Source organism: Mustela putorius, unplaced genomic scaffold (assembly GCF_011764305.1).
Source record: "Mustela putorius furo isolate JIRA1106 unplaced genomic scaffold, ASM1176430v1.1 tig00000876_pilon_pilon_pilon, whole genome shotgun sequence".
In the NCBI taxonomy this organism is placed as follows: domain Eukaryota; kingdom Metazoa; phylum Chordata; class Mammalia; order Carnivora; family Mustelidae; genus Mustela; species Mustela putorius.
This window is the reverse complement of record NW_025421506.1, coordinates 1,643,532-1,670,611: the sequence shown is the minus strand read 5'-3', so window position 1 is coordinate 1,670,611 and position 27,080 is coordinate 1,643,532. Positions and strand designations below refer to the sequence as shown.

Sequence of the window (27,080 nt, the reverse complement as noted above, 5' to 3'; positions counted from 1 at the left end):
AGCCAGCTTGCCAGTGATTAACAGATAGGAAGGCACTGGCTTGGTGTCTGGGGCCCTGCTGACATCGAAAGGTCTCATCACACCTGTCCGTCCTCATTAGCACCCTGGCTGGGTCTGGTGTCGGAGTCTGCGAGGGCCCGGCTCTCTGGAGAGACACTGTATGGGGATCTCTGCCGACAGCCTTATACCCACGGATGGTGCCCTCTTGACCTGGCCGGTGGTGGTTCCAGGTCTCTCGGCTCCAAGGAGGAAGGAGCAGCGTGTCTTCCCTACCATGAGGTATGAAAGGTCATCAAGGCTATCACTACATCCGACCAGTCCATCTTCTTCACCAGAAAGCTCACCAACTTTAATTTGAGGGACTTTGTTTCTTTGCTTTTATTTCTGTGTTCGTTTCTTTAGGCGCTCTTCATTTTACATCTACAAATAGACAGTGAAGGCACGTTCTGAAGACAGCAGAGCCGCCATTTTAAGTCTCCTGGCCGCATATGGAAAAGCAACTCACTTCACCCCTCCCAGGCCACCTGCTTCCTCACAAGCCAGGAAACTTGCAATCCAAAAAAAAAAAAAAAAAAGTGTCTCTTCAAATAAAGTAGCTGAGACATCTTATCAAAAAGATTTGTAAGAGCTAAACTTCTTACCAATTACTATGTGACAACAACAGAAATACTGAAGGAATATAAAACCACATTTGACCTGTCATCCTAAACTTGTAAACTTTAGACCAGCAGGGAAATATATATATTTATATTTTCTATTTGTTTATTTTCCTTTAGTTTTAAAGGAGGGTAAGAGGGAAAGGAAGCAATTCTTTAAAAGGCCATTATCTGTATTCTATGGCTACAAATCTCATAAATACCAAAGATTCTATCACACAAGCCAAGTGAGGTCAATCTCTAATTGGTCACACTGGTTTATAGCCCACGAGGGCCATTTATATCCACTATCACCCCGGGCCAAGTCTCTTTTATTTCCACTTTCATTTATTACTCCCTGATAGCTGGCCCTTGAGTAAATACTTAAAGGGGGAAAAATTGTCCTTCCTAAAAGCAGATATTTATATTCCAAAGATTTGATAAAAACAAGAAGGAAAGAACAAAATCTTCATAACATTAGCCTTGACTTTTATCTTTTGGTAGATGATTATTTCTTTTAAAGGGAATACATGAGTGACTTCAGGTGATTCTTACACCAGAAATCAATGCTTTCCTATCATTAGCTAAGTTAAAACTAACAAAAGCAATCAATAAAAATGAGGCCACATGGGTAAGAGGAGTGGAGCGCTACCAAATATTGGCACCACACAGAAATGTTCAAAAGAAAATACATCAACGCCCTGTGTTAAATAGAAGCCAGCAGCTTTACCCTGGCAGGACCGAGCATCAATCAAAGCGCACAAACCACTTCTAGAACCTTCCGATGCCAGACCCTCACCCTGAATCAAGTTCACCTCCAACAGTTTCAAAAGGCAACTGCTGACAAAATTCAAATAAAGTCTGAAGTTTAGTTAATAGTCATGTGCCCATGTCAGTTTCTTCCTTTTGACAAAGGCCACCGCAGTAATGTGAGACGTTCCCAACAGTGACAACTGGATGAGGGGTGTCTGGGGACCCCGTGCTGTCTTTGCAACTGTCTGGTACATCTAAAATCATTCATAAATAGAACAGACTCTGTCCCCAGGCAGAGTCTGTGGATTTTACTCTAAGGCTCTACTCCCCCAAACATGCAGGAAGAAACACAGTGATCTAGAGATTTACTACAGCAAATGGGGCCAAGCAGCTAAACTCTCAAGGAAGAGGAAGATTTAATGGCACAGAAAACAACCGCCAAGGGTAGTCTGGGTAAGGTGTCCAAACATAGCTTGCTTTATGTGCTCCTGAAAGGCTGTTTGTAAATCACATTTGCATAATTCAAACAACACTTTGAACATGCTAAGGAAGCTTGTGCATTTAAAAAGCTATTTAATAAACACCAGGGTAAATGGAGAGGTTTATTGTGTAATGGAATAAACTGGTGGCTACAGGTGGCTTCTCAAGCATCATCTCTGCCCGTGGAGCTGCCCGTCGAGCCCCCAAGTGCACACTGCCCACACAGCCCCTGCCTCCCTGGCCTCCAGGTTTCCATCTTCCCTTTCCTCCGCCAAGCCATCTTTGTGCGACTGTGATTAACTCAGCGTTGTTACAGCGAATTCTACTCAGGTCCAGGTCCCAAAGTCCAAATAGGCCTCAGCCTCCACAGTGTTATCAGTTACTCGGGCAACAAGATCCAGCAAGTAAGAACACTCGCCAAGCGACAGTATCTGAAGCAGGTAAAGGCACTACAGTTGTCCCTGCCATAACTGGGACTCACACTGAAATTCTCCTGCTGGCCACGAAATGGACTCCTGATGGCCAGCCATCCTTCACCCAGTCCAAACCATCAGTCAGAGGGAAGCACTTACCACGCCTAGAAACACAACTTGGGCTCCGATAAAAGAACCTCTGCACTTGGCCCAGGTAAGCCACGCATTCCAGGACCCTGGTCTCTCACCCATGGTGGGAGGGCAGGATCCTGAATTCCAAACGGATATGGGGCTAGGAAACACATCCTCACCAGTTCATGAGCTGACCAGATATGGTTCACCTGCCCACAGTTTTGCATGGGTTTTGCCATTTGGGGTACAAAACATCATTTGGTAACACTTGAGATAGAAATAATGGGTGCATCTGACTATTGTTCAAAATGATTCATCCTCCCATCACCTCCTTGGGAGTATGAGTCCCTGTCCTTGGACTTGGCTTTGGCCCTATGGCTTCCATTGGCTGGTGGTATGCAGCCTGAAGAGACCATGTACCAGTACCGAAGCTAGTCCCCGAGATGCCAAGCCTATTTCTAGTTGCTCGCTTGCCGTCTACACTAGCTACTATGAAGCAGGTCTCTTATGGAGCTTCTTCACCTATACCCCAGAATAAAGACACACGGAACAAAACAGCCCCTCTGACCCATAAGCAAGACTAAATACTGGTGTTTTAAGCCACTGGGTCTGGGAGTGGTTTACTGTAAGCACCATTTTGTCAACAGTTGGTGACATGACAGATCATCCCCCCTCCGACTCCCCCCACCCCGTGCTGAAGCGCCAGGTACTCACCGTCATCAATTCCAGGCCAGCCCATGAAGTGAGCAGAAATCTGTTTCTCATCCTTCCCGTACTCATTCTTGGCTACTAACTTGTAGTCCCCATTGTTCATGTGAGTGGGATTATCCAGCTGGAGGCAGCCATGGTACTCCGTGTGATTGGTAACATGGATTTTAGTACAGATGTATTTGGACTCATTCAATATGGCCCCGTTATAGAACCACTGAAGCGCTGGTTTGGGGTTGCCTTTCACAGTGAATGGAATGCACCAGTGGTGGTCTGAGGTTGGAGATTCGAGAAATGTGATAGTTGGAGCAACTAAATTGAAAAAGAGAGAGTTAATAGCACCAGAACGCTCAGAATTCTCCCCATCTCCAGATTTCTGTGTCATCAATAGGGGATTTTATTCAAGGACCCTTTGGTTTAAGAAAATACAGGACTGGCAACTCTGGAATCCATCAATATTTTGAATCATCATCAAGGCTGATTGAACTCCCTACAGAGAGCTTCAAAGAGACTCCTTTCCCTATACTTAAGACCCATGAATCATAGTCATTTTTCAAATCTATTCAGTGTGAGAACCAGCTCCAAATAGATCATGGAGATTTCTGACAGCAGAAAAGGGTTCATTTGAAGTTAACTTTGGTTTCGAATAAATACGCCTTGATCTTATGTAGATTTGTCACCAAAACGCTGAGGGGCACTGTTTTTTATGGTCCTTCACTAAACAACATAAATACGGACAAAAATGACCTTGGAAATCTTGCCGGAAGCCTGAATCTGACATCACTTATCGAGAACAGATCGAATTGACTAAGGCTATGAATGCTCTTACCAATGCAAACTGATTATAAAGTATGATTAATTGGTACTTTTTGCTGATTGCCAATAGTAAATGCTCTTTAAAGGTGCCTGGGTGGCTCTCAAGTCATGATCTCAGAGTTGTGAGATCAAGTCCCACTTAGGCCCTGCACTCGGTGGGGAATCTGCTGAAGATTCTCTCTCTCACCCTCCACCCATCCCCCTGCTTGCTTTCTCTCTCTCTCTCTCTCAAACAAATAAATCCCTTTAAAAAAAAAAAAAAAAGCATCACATTTCATTACAGCACACTCCATTTTTGCTAGATTTCAGAAGCCAATGTTTTGATCCTTTCTAAATGTCTGGGGTTCTATCCAAACTTAGACAAACAAACTAGAGATTACTTTAACTTTAAAGCACTCTATCCTTTGGGGAAACAAACCTTCAAGTAACATCTTTAAACAGAGTACTTATCCTGAGGAAAGGTATTTAAAGTCCCTCATAGTTGTTTATTTTAATGTGGTCTGACTTTGATAATAATACAACTGAGGACTGGAAAATACCTCCAGAGACCTCATAGCATCTTTTCTCAGGTCAGGAAACCCAAGTCCAGTGAGGTTAAAGGACTTGGTCAAGTTTAGCGAGCGAGACAGATCTGGAACAGGGATCCTGGTCTCCTGATGTCCGACCCAGAAGCCCTTCCCTCTTGATCCTGCTTCTTGTGGTACGTGTTCATCACACAAGGAGGGGAATTACAGCCTGCTAACACTTTGGCCAGAGGCACTACCAAAGCTGTCACAGTTGTTAAAATTCTTCACCATTTATTCCTTTTATTCTTGATCTAGATTTTGATAGATAAGGTCAATTGCTCAGACCATGGTGACCACCATAGATACTACAAGAGGAAATTTTGAATGTGAGCGTCCTGATTTGTAGGTCTGTGTTACAAATACAAGGACCACAGCAGGATAGGGACAACACTTACCTTCCTCCCACCAGCCCAGGCCCCCATGCCCAGGACCCATTTATTCCTTCTACCATGCTCAAAAGAGCTTTTGGTGAATTGGTGACTTAAAGACATAAAGTCGGAAGCTGGTTGCATGTGTTTGGGGATAACATTGATTTCAGGCATCTGGGTGGGTCAAAATGATGAGAAATTATAAGTCCAGTACCTACTGGGCACAGAGGTTGTGCTGACAGTGACAAAGGGTTACGGTTGGTGACTGCAGTCATGCACCCCAACAATCACATATGGAATTTGTGCTGTGGTTGAACACTAGCCAGCGTATCCATGTGTCTGCATGTGCGTAATGTGTATTCGTACATACACACGTGCCCACTTGTGGTTTTCTCATCCAAATCCTGACCCAGACACAGTAAAACCTCATGAATTTATACCAGATTAGCTCAGAATTTGGAACGATGTGCAAAATATATGTGATTTTTTACTGGAGTACATGTTCGCACGAAACGCTACAATCTGGAATGTTAAGATAAGTGTGGATGATTTTTAATACTGGAAAATAATGCACATACTGAAGAAACATAATGGCCCGTATCTTACTTTGAATGTATACAGAAATGTAAACCCATCATAATAAACGTTTTCTGCAGGTAATAATAATTTTCAGTCATTTAGGCAGGACTCCGCCAACCTGCCCACAAAAACTTGATGTCAAGCTAATAAGGCTTTATTTTATCAACAGCACACTCGGGTGTTCGGGAATAGACTGTGCTTTAGGTGACATAAATTTAAATCTTCATATTGTTTTTATAGAGAACAAGATTTTAGAAACTGGTGTATCAGAACATAAGCGAAAACTGATTAACAAGAGGAGGATAACCAGCTCAAAATACATTCTCTCAAAAAAAAAAAAAATACAGGGGAAGACACAAGAGGATAAACTTAAGATTTAAAAAAAAAACAGCTTAAAAGAAAGACATGCATGTGTAAGAGAGATCTGCAGAAATAGAACACTGATATTTCTTAAAAAAAAAAAAATACACACAAAACACTGCACACACTTTTTTTTTGACACTTAAGCAGCACCCAGAGGGCCCCAGTGACAAAGGCATGTGTGTCCACGATCATAGGCTATTAAAAACATATGCCCCTCTGATTACGTACAATGTACAGTGAGGTTCACAGAATCTTGGTCTTCTCCTACAAGATTTTCTGCCACACAGGAGATCTGCTTTCCACTGTCATCAGATGAAATGTTAGTTATCCTTAAGGAGCCCTGCATGTGGCTTGTTTCATTCTACAAATGAATTAACAGACAAAAACAATCCTTATTAGGGCTGATCCCAAAGTGATAAGACTTGAGGTTTCTCCCCCTACCTAAAGAAAAAAATATACACCATTAGAAAAGGTTTCTGGCCTGAACTGGGGCCAGGCAGAAGTGTAAATCCAGAGCTATTCTATTTCTCCAGAGTATAACTGTTCAATGAGCAAAGTTTCTTTAATCCTTGGATTCCTATCTACCTCTCTCCAAGGGAAAAGACCACAAGGAACATCCCTTACCTTGCTCACAAGGACACAAGAAGCTCACTAGAGACCCAGAGACTCCAATCTACTGGATATACACAACTCAAATGCAAACCTGCACTCCTCTTTGTTAATTACAAGAATGAACAGAAAGTAAACGTACATCGAAAACTCATCATAAATTTCTCTGTATGGTCCTATAAAATATTAAGGGATCATCACTAGATGAATCCAATCTAAGTTCTGAGACACTCTCATCTCTCTAGGAACCCAGAGCCAAACAAAAGCCTTACCATATGTTTGGAAACCAGATTACCGACATCCCAGTACAAATTCGGGACTGGATCGCCTTCAACGCTACAAGATAATGTGATAGACTTTCCCTCCTCCACAGTGAGGTTAGGTGCGGCCAAATTTGCTGATGGCAAACCTGTGGAACAAGAAAAGTCAAGTGGAGACATATATGAATCATCTGATGCACTGTCAAAGTAATAGCAAAAAATCAGAAACTCTTCCTGCTTTAGAATCAATAATTATTGACTTTCCGAGACAGATTTATGTTGATCTGAAAAAGTGCTGGGTTGGTAAGCTTTACAGGTTTAAGGTGCACCAAAAATGTGCAGTTATGAGATTTGAAAACAAATTTTGCACTTTGTTTAAAAGTGTTATTGCAGCATAACTTTTTACTATTAAAAAATGTAGTTTATAAAACATAACTTGGTATCTGTAGACCATCTTGTCTTGTTGTTCTCCTCATTTTTCCCTTTGTTGCATCCATGTTTTTACATAAATCCATTTTTTATGCTAAGTGACGCATAAAGATGACCCCACCATCAGTCCTACATTTTGAGACAGTCAGATTACAGAAGAGAATGTAGCTTTGGGGGGGGGTGTATTTGTTTTTAGAGGGAGGGAAGGGAACAGGGAGAGGGAGAGAAAGACTCTGGAAGGCACTCCAGCCCCAGTGCAGAGCCCAACGCGGGGCGCAATCTCAGGACCCGAGATCATGACCCAAGCTCAAACCAAGAGTGGGATGCTTAACCGACTGAGGTGCCCCAAGAAAATGCATTCTTCACACATGAAGAATTAAAGTATTAAAGCATTCTTCACACATGAAGCTGGACCATTAAAATATCAGAATGCCCCAAAGCTATATGAGTCATAGTTCAATATTAAGGGAAAAATGGGTTATAGTAAAATTTCCAGTATGGTTTTTTAAAAAAGTCACATGGATCTATACTCCCACATTTCAAAAGCTTTATTGATGCCATTACCACTTCCTTAAACTATCACACCTATTGGGTGTTTACACTCCTTTAACTCACATGGGAGTCACAGTATTTTCTGTATGAAAGTATGTCCCAGACAGCGTAATAACCGTATGCCAGGTCCTGCCTGTCTAGCTAGTCCCTCACTTGGTATCAGAAACTTCTAGGGGCTGCATTCACCCTACAGTTGTGTCCCCTACACCTACAATGCCTCATGAACACAGGAGCAACCCGGAGATCAGAAAAGGCAATTCATCTTCAATACTCATTAACTGCAATAAAGCACCCACCTAGGGCTCCCTGACCCACTGTCTCCACAGAACTGTGTATAAACTCCTCTCCCACTACACAGTCCTTCCTGACCAAGTCATTCTTCTTTATGACCAAAACCAGCCTGGAACGAGACTGTCCCAGGGGTCTGTCTCACGGTGTCCCCACCATCGACAGAGGACTTCCCAATCAGACCCAGCTTTCAGTGGCCATCAAGACTCTTCAGAAACTTTCCTGTCAGCAACCCACAGAAAACTGTGTTCTATCTTTCACAGGGTTTCAAAAATGCCCCCTAAGACTCTGAGTTTCATACTCAGAGGTTTTCAATCTGTCATATTTTAGCTTCCAAGGCTTTTCTTTTGTTCCTGGAGGGTCTATTTGTATAGGACTCTGTTTTTGTCTCCTGGGTGCAACATGGCCTGATCTCTTTGAGATCTTACTCATTTCCTTTTGAACTTTTCTTCTCTCCACATCAACATTGTTTCTGGCAACTTGTTTTCCTTCATCTTTTTGTTTGGTTATTTGTCTCTTGCTATAAGCTTTTCTCAAACAGTGGGTATCACTGGCTGTTCAGACATCTTTAAGAACAAGGCACTAGAAGCGTTGTGCATTTAACGGTGGGTTTCCTTGTGGGGCCATATTCTTAGCCTTTTTTCCTGGGTACCTCCTGATGTTGATATCATTCGGTCATTTTGGGACAGAGTCTGGTCAGATTATTCAGATAATGCTCTTCCAGTGTCCTACCCGGAAGAGGAAGTAGGACAGAAATATCAACATTTGGTATGTAAATCCATCCTTCTATGGTTCTCACAGCCTCAGCTCTTCCTGGAGTTCCTCATAATACTGACTTCATACTCTTTAGAGAATAAACCTTCAGTTTTCTGCTGAGGAGGGAGGGGTGCAGTCACCTGGATTGTATGGAGTAAAAATGGGACTAACGGCTCCATCCGGGACTTGACCCACTCTCTTGGGATGGGTGCTGCCTGCAAGCCTGCTTCTTCCTGAGCCTGGTAGCCTGCATCCCAAAGCAATTTCCTCTTGCCTTTGCCCTCTGCCAACCTGGTAACCAGCATTCTCAACCGTCAGCTCAGTTTCTATCCGTCTGTCTGCTTTCCAGCTTGCAACCATTTGCATCCTGTTGACTCCTCTGCCATTTCCTTGTGCTTAGAGATTTATCTGCTGATTGTGGAGGGATCACAGAGCCAGGGCCTTCCCTGGTGCTTGTCCTCAGGGTATGACCTCCTCCACCAACAGATCGTGGACATATCCCTCTTGGCACCTTGAATACAAACTATGGGATGAATTTCCTACTTCCTATAAATGCATATAATAGTTTGGAAATTCTAGCAGAAAAAAAAAATTTAAAAGAGAGATTCTCAAGAGAGAATGCTATGCCATAATCTCTATTTCCCCAAGAAAATTTAGTGCAGTCTCTTCCATCAAGCCTAAATTTATATAAACAATGCTAAAAAATGTGTGTTTAGTTACAGTAATAGTACTATCATTTACTAGGCTTTCATTGAGCCAGAACCTTTTTTTCTAGTATTTTCAGTGACTGGTTCATGTAGCCCTTACAACCATCATGAAGTTAAGTGTTTGTCCTCATCTAATTAACAAAGAATATGAGTTCCGGAAAAGTCTAATACATCTCCCAAAATTCCCTACGTACCTATAGACCGGGGATTCGGACCAAAAGCTCAAGGTCCTCACTACTACACTCTACTTCCTTCCCAGATGGCATAGATCCATTTTAGCATAAATACTAACATGTATCTATAACTAAGAATTTAGTTCATTTAGAAAATAATTACGTGTCTATTTGTGAAGGAAGAATGAGTCTCCTTTATTTATAGAGAATTGTATCACCCTGTCACAGCAGTCTCCAAAAGAATCTGCAAAATTGGCCAAGTCTAGATCTTCTAGATGTAAAGTCTTCCACAAATGAGTAAGCATCTGACTCACGTTAATTCTAAAGCATTAATATGCTGGCCAGAGATTCAATAATGGAAAAAACAATCTGTACTTGAAATATCACTTGAGGTTTAATTAGCACAATAAAAATGAATTGGGTGGCATGAACAGCCAAGGCAGGATAAACCATTTGCCAGGCACTACTTCCTGGCTTAATAAGATTTGAAATCGGCACAAGTACAGAGCAAAGCTCAGCAGTGCTTCCAAGAGCTTCCAGCCCTACTGTCATGGGATCCTTATTTAAGCCTCCGAGAGGTCTTCCTCTGCACTCTGAGAAACCTCCCTGGACAGCAGAGTTGACCAGCCACCGAGAGTCCACACAGACACCTCTGTGTCAATGTGTCTTGACCCGGATGTGTTCAGAAAGGATGCACCAGCCTACGGACCTCAGCAGGAAGTCACCAGCCACGTGGAGAAAAGGCTGACTTCCTTTAGACCAGGGCTTCCCAAACTGTAATGTGCGTGTGACTCACCAGCAGATCTGATTAGAAACACTGCTTCTTTCCAGTAGGTCTGCATTGCAGCCCAACCCATGGAGCAAACTCCCTGTTCCACAGACCACACTTTGAGTGGCAAGGGTTTAGACGATGGGTGTTGGGGTGGACAATTGCTCACTAGGTTTTGGGGTCTATGACCATTATTCTTAAACTCAGCAGGGGCCCGAGCAATCAGCTCATCCACGGAACTTGCCCCAAAGTGTGTTCTGTGGAACTCAGACTCTTTGACACACTCTGTGTTGAGGGAGTGGGGGTGGGAGGTGAGAATGTAAGATTCAAAAAATTAAGAGCCTATAGTAACTTCCATAACTCTGGATGTTTACTATGCACATTACATATGAAAAAGCTTCCAGAAGTCCTGCTCCAAATGAATCGGTTCACTTCCATGGATCTTATATTCCCCCAGCTGTTTTGAGTATACCCTTTCTCTGTGGTATCTTGTTGTGGTTTTGTTATTTTTATTTGAAGTAACCTGACGAACTAAAAGAGACACACGTATTTAAATCTAGATGTAAAATATATTTAAGGCTACATATTCATATCAATGGTATGAATAACATTAATAACTCATGTTTATTGAGTACTTAATATGCGCTAGGCCTCATCTGCAATATTCTAGATATTGGGTTATTTGGCCTCCTAAAGACTCTTGCAAGTAGGTGTCATTAGTATTTCCAGACAAAGTTAAGGTTTATCAAGTACCACAACTAAACAGCTAACAAGCGGGAACTGGGCTTGACCCTCCTCTTTCTGTCCACGGCCACCAACAACACATGTATTGGCTGCCACCTTTACTGGGCTCCGCCCTGCCTCTGTTCCCTTCCATGAGCACACACTTCCGGACAGCTGACTTATGTCTAAGGATCACTAATTTAAAATATGCAGGTTCTCCCCTTTCCTTTATCACCATTCCAAAGGGACAAGAAATGCTCATTATTAGCACAATATTTAGGTAAAAATAAATTCAGTCAATCTATCCCCACAAACAAAAGTAGGCAGGGTCTCACTTTCTAATCATTGAGGAAAACTAACCTCTAATCATTTTGAGTTATTAACTCAGCTTTGCAGTGAGTGAAAGGGGTCAGGACTGGGTTTTATTTTCCACTTCTAAGTAGGAACTATGTTCTTTCTCATCTTGTTTTAAACAATCTTGTTTAAGCTCTGTTCATTTTGTGTTTGGTCATCATTCTGTATGTAAAATATTCAAATAAATTATGATTTTTGTCTACTCTCTCCTCTCCTCTCATGTTCTCTCCTTTTGGCATATCTTCCAATTTCTCTGTCTCTTAAAACATATATATTTCACTACCAGGAAAGAAGCCAGAACGAGCCTGACCTATTTAGAAGTAGCTGCTTTACACCCAGTTACAAAAATGACAGAAAATTAGCAAAGTGACTTTCCAAGCCCAAATTGGAAATTGTGCTTCTATACTTGTGTGAACCATGTCATTACAGTGAAAGCAACCAGGAAACTTCTAAACACAAAAACTGTGTCAGCGGCTGACAGGTTGGGAAAAAACAGCTTTATTTGTCATTCTAAAAAGACAAAGGAAAACAATGGTCCACTGTGTGGCTTGCTGTGTTTTAGGAAACAGAACCTGATCCCTAGTAAAAGCAAAGCAACCTGGCAAACTAGACTTCGTACATGTTTTTTTGGTTTGGTTTTTTTTTGTTTGTTTGGGGGTTTTTTGTTTTGTTTTGTTTTTTTGTTTTTTGTGTTTTGTTTTTGTTTTTCAGAGAAGAAACAACAAGTCAATCCAGCTAAGGTGGTAAGAAATCAATATGTTATACCAATCTAACTTCCAGAGTACCAACATAGCATTTCCCCCAAATCTTCCATAAGCTCTACCAAAGCAGAATTGCAATCAGTCTGGTTTCCTGGTTTGAAACAAAGAAGGACTATGTACAAACATGCTAAGTAGACAGGTACTACAAACCACAGTGTAACAACCAAAAGCAAATCTTAAAAAGAAATCAGGAAAACCAATTTACCTCAAGGAACCAGCCTTCTTTTCCCAGGCACCTGTGAACTGACCTCTCCCATCATAAATATTTTGTTGACGGGTCTTAAGGAACCTCTACACTGAAAGTCTTAGGGTTGGGGAAGTGGAAAATTGGAATTGTTGTTATAAATAACAAGGAAACCAAAGGCAGGACTGATTTCAACTCGTGGGACCATTAAGGGAGTTTTCCATAGTAGCCGTACAGTCCAAGCATCAGGTGAATTACCACCTTATATTCACTGTGGGACTAGCATGTTCTACGGTAACCAGTTACTAGTAAAATGGGTTGAGGGATTGTTTTGATAATGACCCAGAGGAATATGCCTTTCTTACATGCATTTGCCGTCTACTTATAACAGAATATCTCAGCCACTATTAACACCTCCTGAAGAAACTCTCTTCTGGAGATCTAAATCCTAATTATAGGATAAAAAAAAGTTTCAAGTATAAAATATCCTGTTCTTTAATAATCTCATTTAGTGAGGGGAAATGATTGCAAAAGTAAATGCTGAAGATCAATCAAAGTGGCAGACGCGTTCTTGTATTAGATCAGCACAACAAACTTGGTGAAAGAACCTTTCTTTAGAACTTGGGTGATTTGATCTCTGTCTTCAGAACCAGTGTGCCTAGCGACTCTTTCTTCAAATTACTGTGGAAATTTTAGAAGAATGTGTTTTGTTGCCTTGCAATTAATACAGTTTTTCTAAAGTTAAAAAGGACCTTGTGGAGAAACAGACCACAACATGTTTCCCAGCATGAATAAATTTACAGTAATTCACGCCAGGAGGGGCTGCTAGAAAAATACTGTGAGACATTCTGACCATGCTGCTAATGGTAACATGGCCATTAAACTTCCCAGCCCCACCTATCATGTTCCCTTGATCACTAAGGGTAGGAGGAACGTGAGACTCTTTCAAAATGGGATGATGACAGAAATTTCAGAGGGAATGACAAAATGTTAATATATGGAATAATTATAATTTATGTAAATTATAATTTAGCTAGAATAATATAAATCTTTAAGTTATTGTAACTGAAATATCTGCACCACTATATAAAAATCTGGTCCAATGCAATCATTACTACAACATCCGTGGTTCATGCACTTATTAATTGGTGAATTCAGCAAACACTAATCAAAGCCTATTACATCCAAGGGATACGTTGATACCATGGAGGATGTATTTTTGTTTATAAAATGTAAAGAGTTTGTTCATATAATACTTACATGGTGAAATACTAAAAGGAGAAGTTTTTAAAGAAAACCCATCTAATAAATGAATGAAGTCTCAGTAGCTCTTTCTTATTGAAATTAAGATGTTACCAGTTGCAAATTAAGGGAGTAACCATAGTTATTGCAAATCTTTGGTTTACGATGCTGAAACAAACACACAAGACCATACAATACTCTGAGTGACCCTTACACTTAGCTAACAAGTTGCATCCAAAAAAAAAAAAAGAAGAAGAAAAAATGAAGATGAGTTCCATGAATCCGTGATGTAATTAAACACAACAGATATATTTTAAGTCTGCAAAGGGCAAGACTTAAAAGAAAAGCCAACCAACCACAAATCCACGCTCTAAACAAGACATCTAAGTTGAAGACAGTGACATATTATCTGATTTCTTTAGTATGGACTTTCAGAAAAAATTTAAATCCAACCACCTTGTATAAATCTACTGCTCAATTTGTCTAACTTCTCTTTAAAGAGCCCAAACTGGGAAAACATGATGAAGAAAAGTAATATAAGACTAAGCTCCAAACTGAAGTGTCTCCTTCTGATCTCTAATCTCTAGAAAATTTTTGGAAACTCCAGAACCATGTTGGAAAATGAGAAGGCATGCTGCTAGTGGATAAGACACCGTGAGAAACCCCTGAACAAGAGAAAGCAAGACAGTGTGATGAAAGAAAATGAGCCCAGCCCCAAAGGGGCACATAAGTATTCCCTACACAAAATAGGGAGGCTCTAGGCTGACCCAAGAATGATGGGGCAGACAGCAAGACAGAGTGCCTTGGCTGAGCCACAGGGCCACTGGTTCAGGACACACACAATAGTGTGTCCCTAAACTGTCCCTACCCACTCATTGTGGACACAACATCCAACAAGAAGCAACAAGTACGGGAAACTTACTAGAAAAAAATCAGTAGTGCTAGGTGCTGGTGACACCCTAGAGATAAGATGAACTCCAGCATGGGAAAAGGTGTTTCAGTTACAAAAAAACAAAAACAAAAACAACAACAGCAAAACACACACACACAAAAAAAAAGTCAGTAGAGATTGCAGAAATTAGAAACTGAGAAAAATTCTGTATCTGCAAAAACGGGTGAAGGCCAAAGGAGTGAGTCAAGCCATTTCCCCGTAACACAGCACAAAAAGACAAGCAGATGGAAAGAGCTACTGAGGCTGAGGGGTACGGTGGGTGGACCTGTAAGTGTAAACAACCATCTACATAAATTAGAAAACTCTTCCAGAACTAGGACAAAAACCCTGAAAGAGTAGGCTGCATGTCAAACAATAAATTTTTAAACACACACACACACACACACCCTTAAGTATGTTGTGGTAAAAATTTTAGAATAACTTGAAAAAGGAGAAACTTTTTAAAGCTTCTAGAAGGAAAAGAAAAGCAGAGGTTCCCTGTCAAGGAGCAAGCATAAGACTGGCCTCAACCTCTCATCAGCAACACTGAATACAAGAACATGATACAGTATCTGTAAAGGTCTAAAAGGAATTCTTTCGAGTCTAGGGTTTCATACTCGGCCAATTCCACTGAAAAGAACAAACACAATCTGATTTTCCACCAGGTGAGAACGTGAAGATTTTATGCTTCTTAGCTTCTCTGAGAGAAATATTAGAGGATACACACCAGCAAAAAGAAAAGCCACTCCAAATGGCAGTAGGATACAAAGGTTAATGATACATACAAAGAAATAGTAAATCTTCAAAATAGTCAAGTAACAACCTACAAATAAAATCTTAGCTGACAACAATCTGAGGGATGGGAAGAGAAAGTAAAAGGAAATAAAACTCTCCCTTCTTCTCTTGCTGGGAGCCATCTCTAGATACTTAAAAGAAAATATGTTTTAATATGAGTGGTGAATATTTGAGTATCCTATATTTCCAAAAACACAGAAACATGATTAATAACCTTCAAACAAGTTAAGAAAAAAAACAAAACACACTAAAAGTGGAAAAGGAAAACACTATAGAAAAATAGACAAAGCTTATAAATAGGCAAACCACCAAAGAATAAACATAATGTTCCCCAAACACAGAAGATACCCAACAGTCATCAGGAAAATGCAAACCAAAAAGCGATGACCTACCATTTTTTAGAAAAACAAACAGATAAGAAGTTTCTTAATATCAAGGTATGCTTTGCTGGAGTGGCTCTAAATTAGTACAACTATTTTTTAATGTACAAACCTAAGCCAAAACTTCTGCTTCCTGCTCTGTACTGTGGGAAAACCTTTTCATCTGTACACAGGTATAAAGAGCACATGCAAAGACACTCATTCTAACATTTCTGGAGTGACAAAAGATGGGAAATAAGCTAAATGCCATCAATGTGGAAATTTTAATGTAATTAGATAGATTCTATCATGAATCCCATGCATTGATTAAATAGAACATTATAGATCCATAACCACTAACCTGAAATGATCACAAACAAAAGAACACAAGCTTTATGTGTAATACAGGTTCTTTTTAACCACAAAATGTATCAACAATACTTTTGCAATCACAAATAAGTAAAAAACACTTGGAAAGAAAAAAAAATCAATAAACAAACAACAAAACAGTCTGACTGAGTACAAAATCTGTAGAGAAATAAGTCTATCCATTCGCCTTTTTTACAGTGTTGCTTTTTGAAAAGCATCACTGACACTGAAATCAGGTGTGAATGTTACCATGAACGTAATCATCCCAACCGAGCAATCAAGCCCATTCCCTCGGAGTCAGGACAGTGAATTCCCAAAGTCCCTCACACACACAATTCATTGATTAATTTGCAGCAAGCATAAAATTACTAAAAACTGACAAATTCATCTGGAAAAATGAGGACCAGTTTTCTCCCACTCTCGCCCTCTCCAGTCACTACAGTCTCACAACAACACATCAGGTGGGTCGCATCACTGGAAACTGTCAAGACAACACAGCCAAAAATTAAAGTTTAAGAAAAGAAGTGGTTTCAGGCAAGGGCAATGCAGATGTCTATTACGGGGCCGTTTGAGGAATCAAAGCAGGAGCTCCTTGCTCTCTCTTCCTTCCTTTCAGTCATGGCCGAACCAATGTGGTCACCACAGCCATGAACTTGGGAAGCTGGCCAAGAAGCCAGGTGACTCTACGCTGAATTTCTTGTCCCTCTAGGCGATTTCTCTCAGCGGTGCAAATTTATACCAGAACAGAGCACAGTCGCCCTCTTATCAATCAGGAAAAGATATATATTAAAAGTTGGGTTTTTTTTTTTTTTAAGTGTTGTATAGCAAAGAGAGCTGAGGGAAGTTGGCAAGAGAACAAAGCCTGATTCCCCTGTTAGGAAGCCACAGGGCTCGAGGAGAGAGAAATCTGTGGGAAGAGTAACTGCTCTCTCGTAAGCCCCTTCAGGGTAAAAAACAAATACTTATCTTTCCTTTCATGACATTCTCCTTAAAAATGAACAGCTGCCCTATCTTCCTTCAAGAAAAACGGATCTCAAACAATACGAAGAATTGAACGTTTGTCAGAGGGTGTCCTCTCCGATTCTGGAGGGGCAGAGGCTGAGGAGAGAAGCGAGGGCAAGACTGAGGCGAGGCTTGAAACCCAAACCTGGAAAAGCGTGTGTGAGGGCATATTCCTGGTGCCCCATCAGGAGACACAGCCAAGTGGCAGCAGGGCAAGTTGAAGGGGCTGTGCTGACTTGAACTGCGTTTCCTGGGTACGGAGAGGACACTCTACCACCACAAGATCCTTCCCTCTCCATTTTCTGGGTGCCAGCCATGTAAACACGTGGCCAAGGAAGTATCACACTCTTCACACATAGTTTTCGGATGGACGGACAAATGGATCGATGGATGCCATGACCAGACAAATGAAGAAAGAAACAGTGGAATGAACAGCATACTTCTCCATGCGCGTCAAAGCCATCCATTCAGAATTAATATTCTACTTGCGAAAAACAGTCAGCAAAGTTGCTCCCAGCTGATTTCCCCACACTGCACACAAATGTTGCCCAGCTCACCAGAGACCTCAACAGCATGCTATATAAAATCTGGGTAGTGATAATCCTCCCAGACTCTTTACCACACCAAGGCAATTAGAACAATTAATAGCAAGTAGAATTCATCGATTTGAAAGTAAATTACCACAATTGGGTATCTGCAGGTTTGCCAGGGGAATATTCTTGCTGCTTTCATTTAGGCAGTACAAATCCTGAGTTTCTGGGCTGGATTTAGTCTCCTGAAGAGTCTTGATCCACATAATGTCACAGGAGCATGTAAATGGATTGCCCACCAAGATCCTACATAGAACAAAAATGACACCTGATCAGGCTTCTCTTTGTCAGTGTTCACAACGCTAGCGATTACAAAGTGCTGCGACCTTATGAGTTCTTTCTGGCCAGCAATCTTCGGGAGTCATACCCACCTTTACGGTTTCACAATCCTTATTCATTCCTTTATCTAATACTTACTGATCTTCTGATAGGTGCAAACACCACCGTGGGCTCCAAAGGAGGCAAAGTGATGCAAGACCTTTCAGAATCATAGGGAAACAAGACAGGAACAGGCAGAACTATAATAGAGGCTAGAAGAGGATATGTCTCATAGAATGGGGGAAAATCAGATGCCGTAACCAATTTGCCACGGCCATTATACAGCAATTAAGATCTTTAGTGAGGATGCCAATCGTTAAGTTGTGAGGAACGCTAACATACTTATTCCTGACCAGGCTAGAGATTCCAGTGTGTTCATTTAATAAGCTCAAACCACAGTGGAGAGCAGAGTGATTTCATCTGACTTTACAATAAGCCTATAAATACAAAGTTAAGGCTGAGACGTGAGGGCCAGTAAGGCGGCACTTCCAGCTTTCTGCATGGGGCGACCACCGTTCAGTGGGGCGGATGCAAGAAAGTTGGAGTAAATGTGAATGAGAGAGCCTGGAGGGGAACTCTGAGACCTCCTACACACACACACACACACACACACAAACACACCCCAAGTTCAGGGTTTCTGCGAGCAAGGGCAAGTGAGCTCCAGATGGAGCCACTCAGCCCACTGCGGGAGGGTCTGCGAAGAGCAAGCCACCCATCCGCCAAGCTGCCTGGGCTCCCGTGGCCTGTGCCTGGTAACGGAGGAAGTAGTCAAGAGGAAAATAAAAACCACAAGAAAAAAAATCTTTAAATGCTTATTTATAATACTCAGTGGCCTATTTAAGATGAATTCCATTTATGGTAATGAGCCTTTAAATGAGGCCATTTACAATCGTTACATAGGCTCTGCCTGGCATTAACCACAATACTTAAGATTTCCTTGAGGACAGGACCTGGGCTTTGCAGCATCATTTACTCCTGTGGTTTTTCTGGTTGGGTTCGAAGAATCTCAGGGATCCCCCGAGACTCTTCCAGGAGTCTCTTTGGGGAAAATGTGGTCATGGCAGCCTCGTTTAATGTGTGTCTGCTTGATCGCCTCTCAGTATCCTTCCAGCAGATACAGAATCGAAGGCAGAAGAGATCCACAGGGCCTCGACTCCAACTAGTATATGGGGTTTCCTGGCCTTCTAAGTACATGAAAAACTAAAGAATCTCCCAAAAACGAAGGCATGACCGAACCCACAGAAGGGATAAAGGAGCGAGGGGTCTTCGGCTGTGGCCATAGCCATGTCCGCAGGAGCACACCACGCTGGCAGACAGCTGGCTCCTTTCTGAAGGTCACGGGCAAACCCGTCTTCCAGTGACTACCACGGCACCTGACACCTGACACGCTCCTAGCTCTCCACTAGACCACAGAGTCCTGGAACACAGGCAGTGTTCTCGGTACGTCCCCACAGCCTGATGCGTGAGTCTGATTCGCAACCCGGCCCACACTGAACGTGTGTGGAGTGACTTGATTAAATCTGCTGCTGGGAGAAAACGGAAGCCTTTGATCTGGAGTCAGAACTCTGAATTCTGACCCATCAAGGTCACGTTCCACAGCGATGCTCAAAAGGGTCACACAGGGCGCCTCTCATTCTGTTTCATATTTCCTCAAATCTTACCTGTCCACTGCGGGTTAGAAAGCTACCACTTCAAGACCAGGGAATTCAGTGTAGTCCGAAATGACTGCCCATCGCCCATACCTGGCACCAGGCAACTCTCATTACCACCTACTGACTCATCTCTCCACTAATGGCATCTTCTCATCTGCACATGTGCCTTGCGAGCAGGTGTGGACCCTCCAACCCAGGCAATATATACAGTGAGCTACATCCTGGTATTCAAAGACCTTGCCCGTCTGGGCCTCTGCTGACATGCAAAGCTTCCGCTTTGGGGTTCTTTGGGCAACTTACTATAGGAATATCTACAGTTTCTATTTGCTTCGTGGGGCCAGCGCAAGAATTGAGCACACCCAGAAACGCTGGCTATCAGTCACTAACACATGGCAATCTTTTTTCCTATCATTTTGCAGCAAAGCACATTAGAGCATAAGGATAAATCCTGAGTGCAGGGGCAGACCCAGAAGAAAATCTCACAAGGACGGGCAGGGAGGGAGAGAGATGACCTCTCCTCCAACATCCATCAAGCACCAGCAGGCACCAGGGAGTTCTGCCCATGGGTATTTCCTCTTTGACTGGCTCTGCCTTCCATGATTGCCTGGACATCACCAACGCTATGAGACATGTCACCCTTGTAACGCAAAGCACCCCCCCCCATCTTTTTCCACTTTCACTCCTTTAGAAAACAAATCTTTATGTAAAAACTACATTTAAACTCATCCTAAATGACACCTCACTGTTGAGATTTCTGGGTTTTGGTTACTGAATCAGGTTTATATGAGGGGATAAAAAAACAAGTGGAAAATAACCAAGAAGTCATTTTTTAAGAGTTTTGATATAAAAATAGATCTGCACATCACTCATTAAAAAAAAATAAATACTTAATGACTCTTTCCTCTGAAACTGTTTCCCCGAATGCCACACAAGGATCATTACTTACAGCTCAGACAAGTCAAGGTGACGAAAATGTTTCCTAGACAAGCTCGTCAGTTTGTTTCGAGTAAAGTTGCTGAAAGAAACCAAAAACATTAAATGTGAATTTAAAAATGTGACATCTCAAGAAGAGTGTATGCGAATAGAGATATTTTTTCAAAATATGGTTTTATTTGATCATGGTTCATGCCTTCCTTCGACCATCATCTCTTTCTTGCATCTGGAGTAACAACTTAGTTTTTCGTGCCTCTGCTAAAATTCTTGTCCAGAGGGTAGGGGGAGAGGTGAGCATAATTTCCAAAAAGTCTATTTTTCATCTCTTTCTTAACCAAAGGTTTATTTTTCTTATGTTGATTCAGAGCCAAATTATATACCTCCTAGATCTCTGAACTCTGAACATTTAACAGAAAGAATTAATTTAATCTAATTTAAAATCATAAAACTCACTAGGGGAAAAGATGGCTTAAAACTAAATAGCGCCTGGGTGGCTCAGCGGGTTAAAGCCTCTGCCTTCGGCTCAGGTCATGATCTCAGAGTCCTGGGATCAAGTCCCGCATCTGGCTCTCTGCTCAACAGGGAGCCTGCTTCCTCCTCTCTCTCTCTCTGCCTGTCTCTCTGCCTACTTGTGATCTCTCTCTGTCAAATAAATAAAATCTTTAGGAAAAAAAACTAAACAGCATTATGAGTATTTTGAAATTACATGACACATAAAACTCTGAATATAAACTGAACTTAATGCATCCTTATAGGAAAGAACACACCCACTGATTGATAACTCGGGTAGGCATTGTCTGGATGTGACTTCTAAATAACCGAAGGTCACGTGATGAGGGCAAGAACAACAAAATATCAAAAAACAAGGAATACGTCAGATTTCATCTGAAACTATTATAGCAACATATCATCTTACGATCTAGACCCACCAGTGGCTTTGGGGCACCTGGGTGGCTTAACCAGTTAAGTATCTGCCTTTGGTTCAGGGGGTGATCTCAGGGTCCTGGGATTGAGTCCCGCATCAGCCTCTCTGCTCCAAGGGGAATCTGCTCCTCCATCTCCCTGCCCCTCCCCATGCAAATGCTCACTGGTTCTGTCAAGTAAATAAATAAAATCTTAAAAAAATAATAATCTGGGGGCACCTGGGTGGCTCAGTGGGTTAAGCCTCTGCCTTTGACTCAGGTCATGATCTCAGAGTCCTGGGATCAAGCTCCGCATCGGGCTCTCTGTCAGTGGGGAGCCTGCTTCCTCCTCTCTCTCTGCCTGCCTCTCTGCCTACTAAATAAATGAGTAAAATCTTTTTAAAAAAAATCTGGACCAAGCAGATGGTGAAAAGTCAAAGAAAGCAAGTCATATTTGTGATTGAAAAAAAACCAATGAATCTACTGACGTATTCTGAATACCTAGTTTTGTTCAATGGGCAGGAGTTTCCATTTCTGATGATCCGGGCTGTAAGGCCCTGAGTTGGAAAATTCAGAGCCCTAATTCCGGCAGCTAACTTGTTCCGTGAATGTGTTTACTGGTTGAATTTATTCAAAAAGTGTCCAATGCTTGGGTCTCTAAACATGTGTTTAATAACTAGCAGGAATGTAAAACAAACATCAACTTGGACAGAAACCGCCAAGCCCTCAACAAATTGTACTGAGCCTTTCGGGATCTGTTTCCTGTTCAGGAAGCGAAGTGCTGGGCGGAGAGGAAAGAGCCAGAGGGTCCCTGCCCCTTCCCTGAGGCTAGTCTTCTGTGTCAGCCCAGCAAACTCTTGGGTTGCTCAGACATCCCACTATGTCTGACCAGTCACCCTCGGGGAGGGGTTTGAACCCAGGAGCTAATGTAGAAGCAGAGGCTGGTCACATGATGCATACAGAAACTGCTGTTCCAGGGTCCCCCAGTTCGAGACTGCGTGTGTCCTCACCCTGCCTCCTTCTTTGGAGAGTCCCACTCACCCAAACCCCTACCTACACAAGTGGTTCCTCTTCCTTTGATGCTTACTTCTGCTGTCTTTACACCGAGCATAAAGTGCTCACCCACATGAAAAAATAATCCACTGGGAAGTTGTAAAATGTGCCCACATACATCTTTTTTCTTTTGGAACGTGACTTAAGAATGAGTTTCAGGGGCATCTGGGTGGCTCGGTGGGTTAAGCCTCTGCCTTCAGCTTAGGACATGATCTCAGGGTCCTGCTCAGCGGGGAGCCTGCTTTCCTCTCTCTCTCTCTGCCTGCTTCTCTGCCTACTTGTGATCTCTGTCAAATACATAAATAAAATATTTTTTAAAGAATGAGTTTCACTGGAGTATCACACATTGAAAAGTCATTCTGCCTGTGTTCTCCAGGTATCTTCAGAAACTGCCACCCTCTGAAGGAAACACAAACAAAACCAGGACTCTTCCTCCCAAGAAGAACCAGGAGAGAGCAGGCAAACAAGGAGGACCCTCCGGTCAAGGTCTCAGTCAGCGACAAAGCCGCCCGTCAGCACCGGCAGCAGCTGGCCCTCTCGGGCTGCCAGCCGCATGGCCCAGAGTGGGGTCACATGCCAAAGAACAAGATGAGTTTTATGAACCATACTTATTATCGGGGACAAAAGCCAAAAAAGAGGAGGAGGGGAGGAGGAAAAACCAACAATCCTCTTACTGTTTGATGACAGAACTTTGCAAAGGAACTAATTAGCACTTCGGCAAAGTCCCTGGAAAATACAAACACTGGCTTTTCTCACAACCCCTGGGTTCTCAGACACCGGGGAGGAATTGAAGGCATCAAGAAATAAACTCAGTGACCAGTCACACGGGCGGCGGACAGTCCCCACACGATGCGGAATATGCCCAGGGCAGAGGGAGTGGTGGTGAGACAGGATCCGATCCGAATCTCCCTAAAACCCAAAGTGAAATACCGCTATGCAGACACTGTTATATCGTTGGGGAGCTATAATCAGGATATCAGAGATATATAATCAGAGATAATCTGGATATCAGGATACCCACCCCCCAGCCCCCCAAAAAGGAAAGAGAAACAGTTTCTAATGCACATTTCTTCTTCCACACCCTGGTCTCCGCAGTGTTGATACCCAAGAGGACTGCAGAAACTCAGAAAAACAAGCCAGTGCCCAAGTCCTCAGTCCTTAGCGGAGGTCGGGACTCAGGTCTGCAAAAGCAAACACTTGATTTGCAGCCTCCTCCATCCCTGCCATTCTCAAAGCCAACTGCTTAATTTAATTAAATTCCGGTGATGAGGAGCCTCTGTCATCCATGAACACTGTATATGAAGTTTACGGGCATTACTGACTGTCTGAATATTGTCTAACTTCATTCTGTCTTAATATTTGATCATGCCTCTATGTCAATAGAGTTTTTGTTGCTTGACCAATGGCCTGGCTTCCCGGCCACTGCCTTTTAAAGAAACCATCTAAGATATGTCCATCTCTTCGGTTTTCCACTCTCAAATGACACCTCTTTGGGAGACAGGGATAGCTAGTTGGTTTTATAGAAGTGGTTGACAGAATACAGAATGCCATTAAAATTATTCTTCCCTATATCACCCTGAAAAAATACACGAGCGGCTCTGGTGTTCCTATAAATGGCATGCAACAGGGAGCAAGGGGAAGCATGAAGAGGTAGAGTAAGCCCTCTTATGAATAAGTCCCCTTATAAATAAATACATTTATTACTAAAACGACAATTAACCATAGCCCACTGTACATATCACGTCGTTAGGGGAAGTGATGGGGTAAAACAGCCCATAAAATGGGGTCGGGAGAGTAATTCAAGTGGAATGTTAGCCGTAATGAAAATACCAGAACTTAACCACCGAGGTCATTAATTACATTTAAGCGATGGCTTTACAGCATTTTGACTTTTTTTTTTTTTTTCTCTCTGACTTCTGTCTTGTTCGTGCCCTCAAGACCCACACAGACATCAAATCTGTGCAGGCAAAGCAACCACAGAGATGAGGCCAGAAAAGCATTTAAATGAAATGCATGAATCAAGCTCTGTGGGGTTTTATCACAATTTTGCTGAATGTTTTGTATCCTTATTCTACAGACGTCATTTTTAAACAGATTTCATCATTAGTGCCACCTAAATAAAATACAAAGTCATGAAACTAGCTTTAGGAAGTTCAGGTTTTTCATAAAATCAACAAATCTACATACAGTGTACAAGCGACTTGCTCCAAGACAGTGATTTCTTTTATGACTGGCACAGAAATCATCTGGGGAGCTTTTCTCCCCAAGAAAAGAAAAAGGATAAATATTATAAGAAAGGCCGGTTATCTAATTACACGGATGGTATAGATTTTATTTCCTGTGAAGAGCTCGGCCAGGGCTGGGCCCTGGAATCATAACTCTGTCACTTTCCATGTGGGGACCCAAGCAAATCCTTGAACTTCCTCAGTCCGGTTTTATGTCCATGAAATGGGAACCAAAAAAGTCTTTTCCTGCCAACTGTCGGAAAATTCAAGTGAGATAACGTGGGAGAGAGTCCTACAGGTAAACTGCAGAGGAGGAGACAGAAAAGCATCATTACGGAGAATCTGCAAGGCACCCAAAGGCCAACGACTGCAGGCAACATGTCCACACTGGGGCTTGGGGAACACCAGTCGGAGCTGAGGGCCAGGCGAGCTGCTGTTGAATGAAGAAACCTCTCAGGAAGAAACCTCTCAGGAATGAAGAAACCTCTTGGACGACAGGCCATCACCTGACAGGATGTAGCAGCAAACACACCGAGAAATCCCACAATCCGTATTTCCAACTGACTTTAGTTGACAAAGCACCAGTGTGACTTGGGGGCCAACACTTGCTATCTTATAATCATCTGAACCTCGGGCAGGTCCCATGATTGATTTTTCTCCACTTTTATCAATCATGACAGATGATTTCTCATGTGAGAAAATGAACTTTGAAAAGCGAATCTACGGGGACAGGGGGACACTTTGGTAATTTTTAGTTCCCTAAAAAGGCCATGGCTAAGTCAGTTTCTTTTAATTCCACTAGTTTGATGTCTTCCAGGGAACATGTCATGGTTCCAAGGAAAAGAATCAAGGACCGTGTACCAGGACATAGTTTTCACATCAGACTCTGCTGTTGGCCTGTTGCTCCATCCAAGATGGAAATGGCCCAGAAATCCATGAAAGGGAATACACAGTCTGTTCTAAGTACCCCTCTGAAAGCTATTCAAAAACCAAAGCTAACATGTCTCAGCTATTGTCACATGTATGCTAACTTTAAAAAAAAAGAAAGAAAGAAAGAAAAAAAATGGAGTTTGAGTCTTGGAAAAAAAGGAAGAGAGGGGGAAAATATTGAATAGTTAGGGACCCAGGAAGCAAAAGAATCAACCTTTACTTACATGTGCTGTAAGTTGCTGTTTTTCAGAAAGGCTTTATGAGCCACAAATTTTAATCCGGAATCTACGATTGTCCTAAGAAAAAACATAAAATTGCATGTACATTAGAATGAGCTGGTAAATGCCCGCTTGACTATAACAGAGCCTAAGAGAAAGTTCTGAAATAAGGTACGCTAGTCCTGAGTACTTACAGATTTTTCAGTCCTGCATAAGCTTCAACATCATCTTCATTGATGATTTCCAACCTTTTCTGATTGGCAATGTAGCTGCAAAAAGTGCAGAGAGTGAAAACCAGTGACTCAGAAGCCAGACAGTACATGAGAAGAATGGGTAGCTTCCATCCTGCCTCACCAGGGCAGCGAGCCCTCCCTACCCACCCTAGCCCCACCTGTTTCCTTAAAATACAGAAAAGGGAGGGGGGGATGGAATGTGACTGGGAAGAAACCATGACTGAGCCGGTTTCAAGGTCAACGACAGGTTCACCAAGTTTCATTTTTTTCCTAGATCCTGTTATCACTTTGAACTAACAAATTCAGTCTGCCTCCCTCTTCAAGGTATCCCCTGTGTAGAGAGGGGAAAATAACCTAGAAATGCATCCACTACCTCTCAAAAGTGTTCCTCCTTATGGTGATGGCCACAGGGATGCTGGCATCGTCACACCCAAGACAGATCACATCTTTCTCCACATGCCATGATAAGCGGTCACTCCTTCTTTCTACCTCTTAAAACACTGAAACCAATTCTCTCTTTCTCTCCCTCCTCCACTCCCTCTTTTCCTGTCCCAGGATCCCCTTTTCCTGCTCCTGTCATGTCCACACTCCTACCAATATCCCCTTTCAGGAACCACATTCACAAAGGCAATGTGGTCCTAGAGTACTCTCTGTAGGAACCCTCCTCTTCCCCACCCACCAGCCCCTCAGATACAGAAGGAAAATGGTGACTGACAGGACAGAGGATTCCATCCCCTTGATCATGATGACTGGCTAGGGATGTTCATGTGGCCTCAACCAGACCAATAAATATTTTCCCTAAAATCGAATAGATGATGCTCAGACAGAGAAAGACTTTTTCCCTGGGATCCAAGTTGAAAGGTTATACAGGCCCAGGGCCTCCATGAGAAATTTCCCTGCCACCATGAAAGAGACCGTCTAACAACAGTCAGCACACAGAAGGAAAAAGA

At 42.3% G+C, this 27,080-nt stretch overlaps 1 protein-coding gene across 5 annotated transcripts in view; it reads right to left on the bottom strand.

Annotated features, from left to right (window-relative positions):
* NTRK2 (neurotrophic receptor tyrosine kinase 2) overlaps positions 1–27,080 on the bottom strand; it is a 324,578-nt gene that overhangs the window by 271,296 nt on the left and 26,202 nt on the right. For all 5 annotated transcript variants that reach the window (XM_004774102.2, XM_045086077.1, XM_045086078.1 and 2 more), the window contains exons 2-8: positions 26,092–26,166; positions 25,904–25,975; positions 20,583–20,651; positions 17,758–17,912; positions 6,695–6,831; positions 6,042–6,174; positions 3,128–3,433 (exon numbers count right to left, since the gene is read on the bottom strand). In XM_004774102.2, the coding sequence (XP_004774159.1) occupies positions 3,128–3,433; positions 6,042–6,174; positions 6,695–6,831; positions 17,758–17,912; positions 20,583–20,651; positions 25,904–25,975; positions 26,092–26,166 (947 nt within the window). The remainder of the gene's footprint in view (positions 1–3,127; positions 3,434–6,041; positions 6,175–6,694; positions 6,832–17,757; positions 17,913–20,582; positions 20,652–25,903; positions 25,976–26,091; positions 26,167–27,080) is intronic.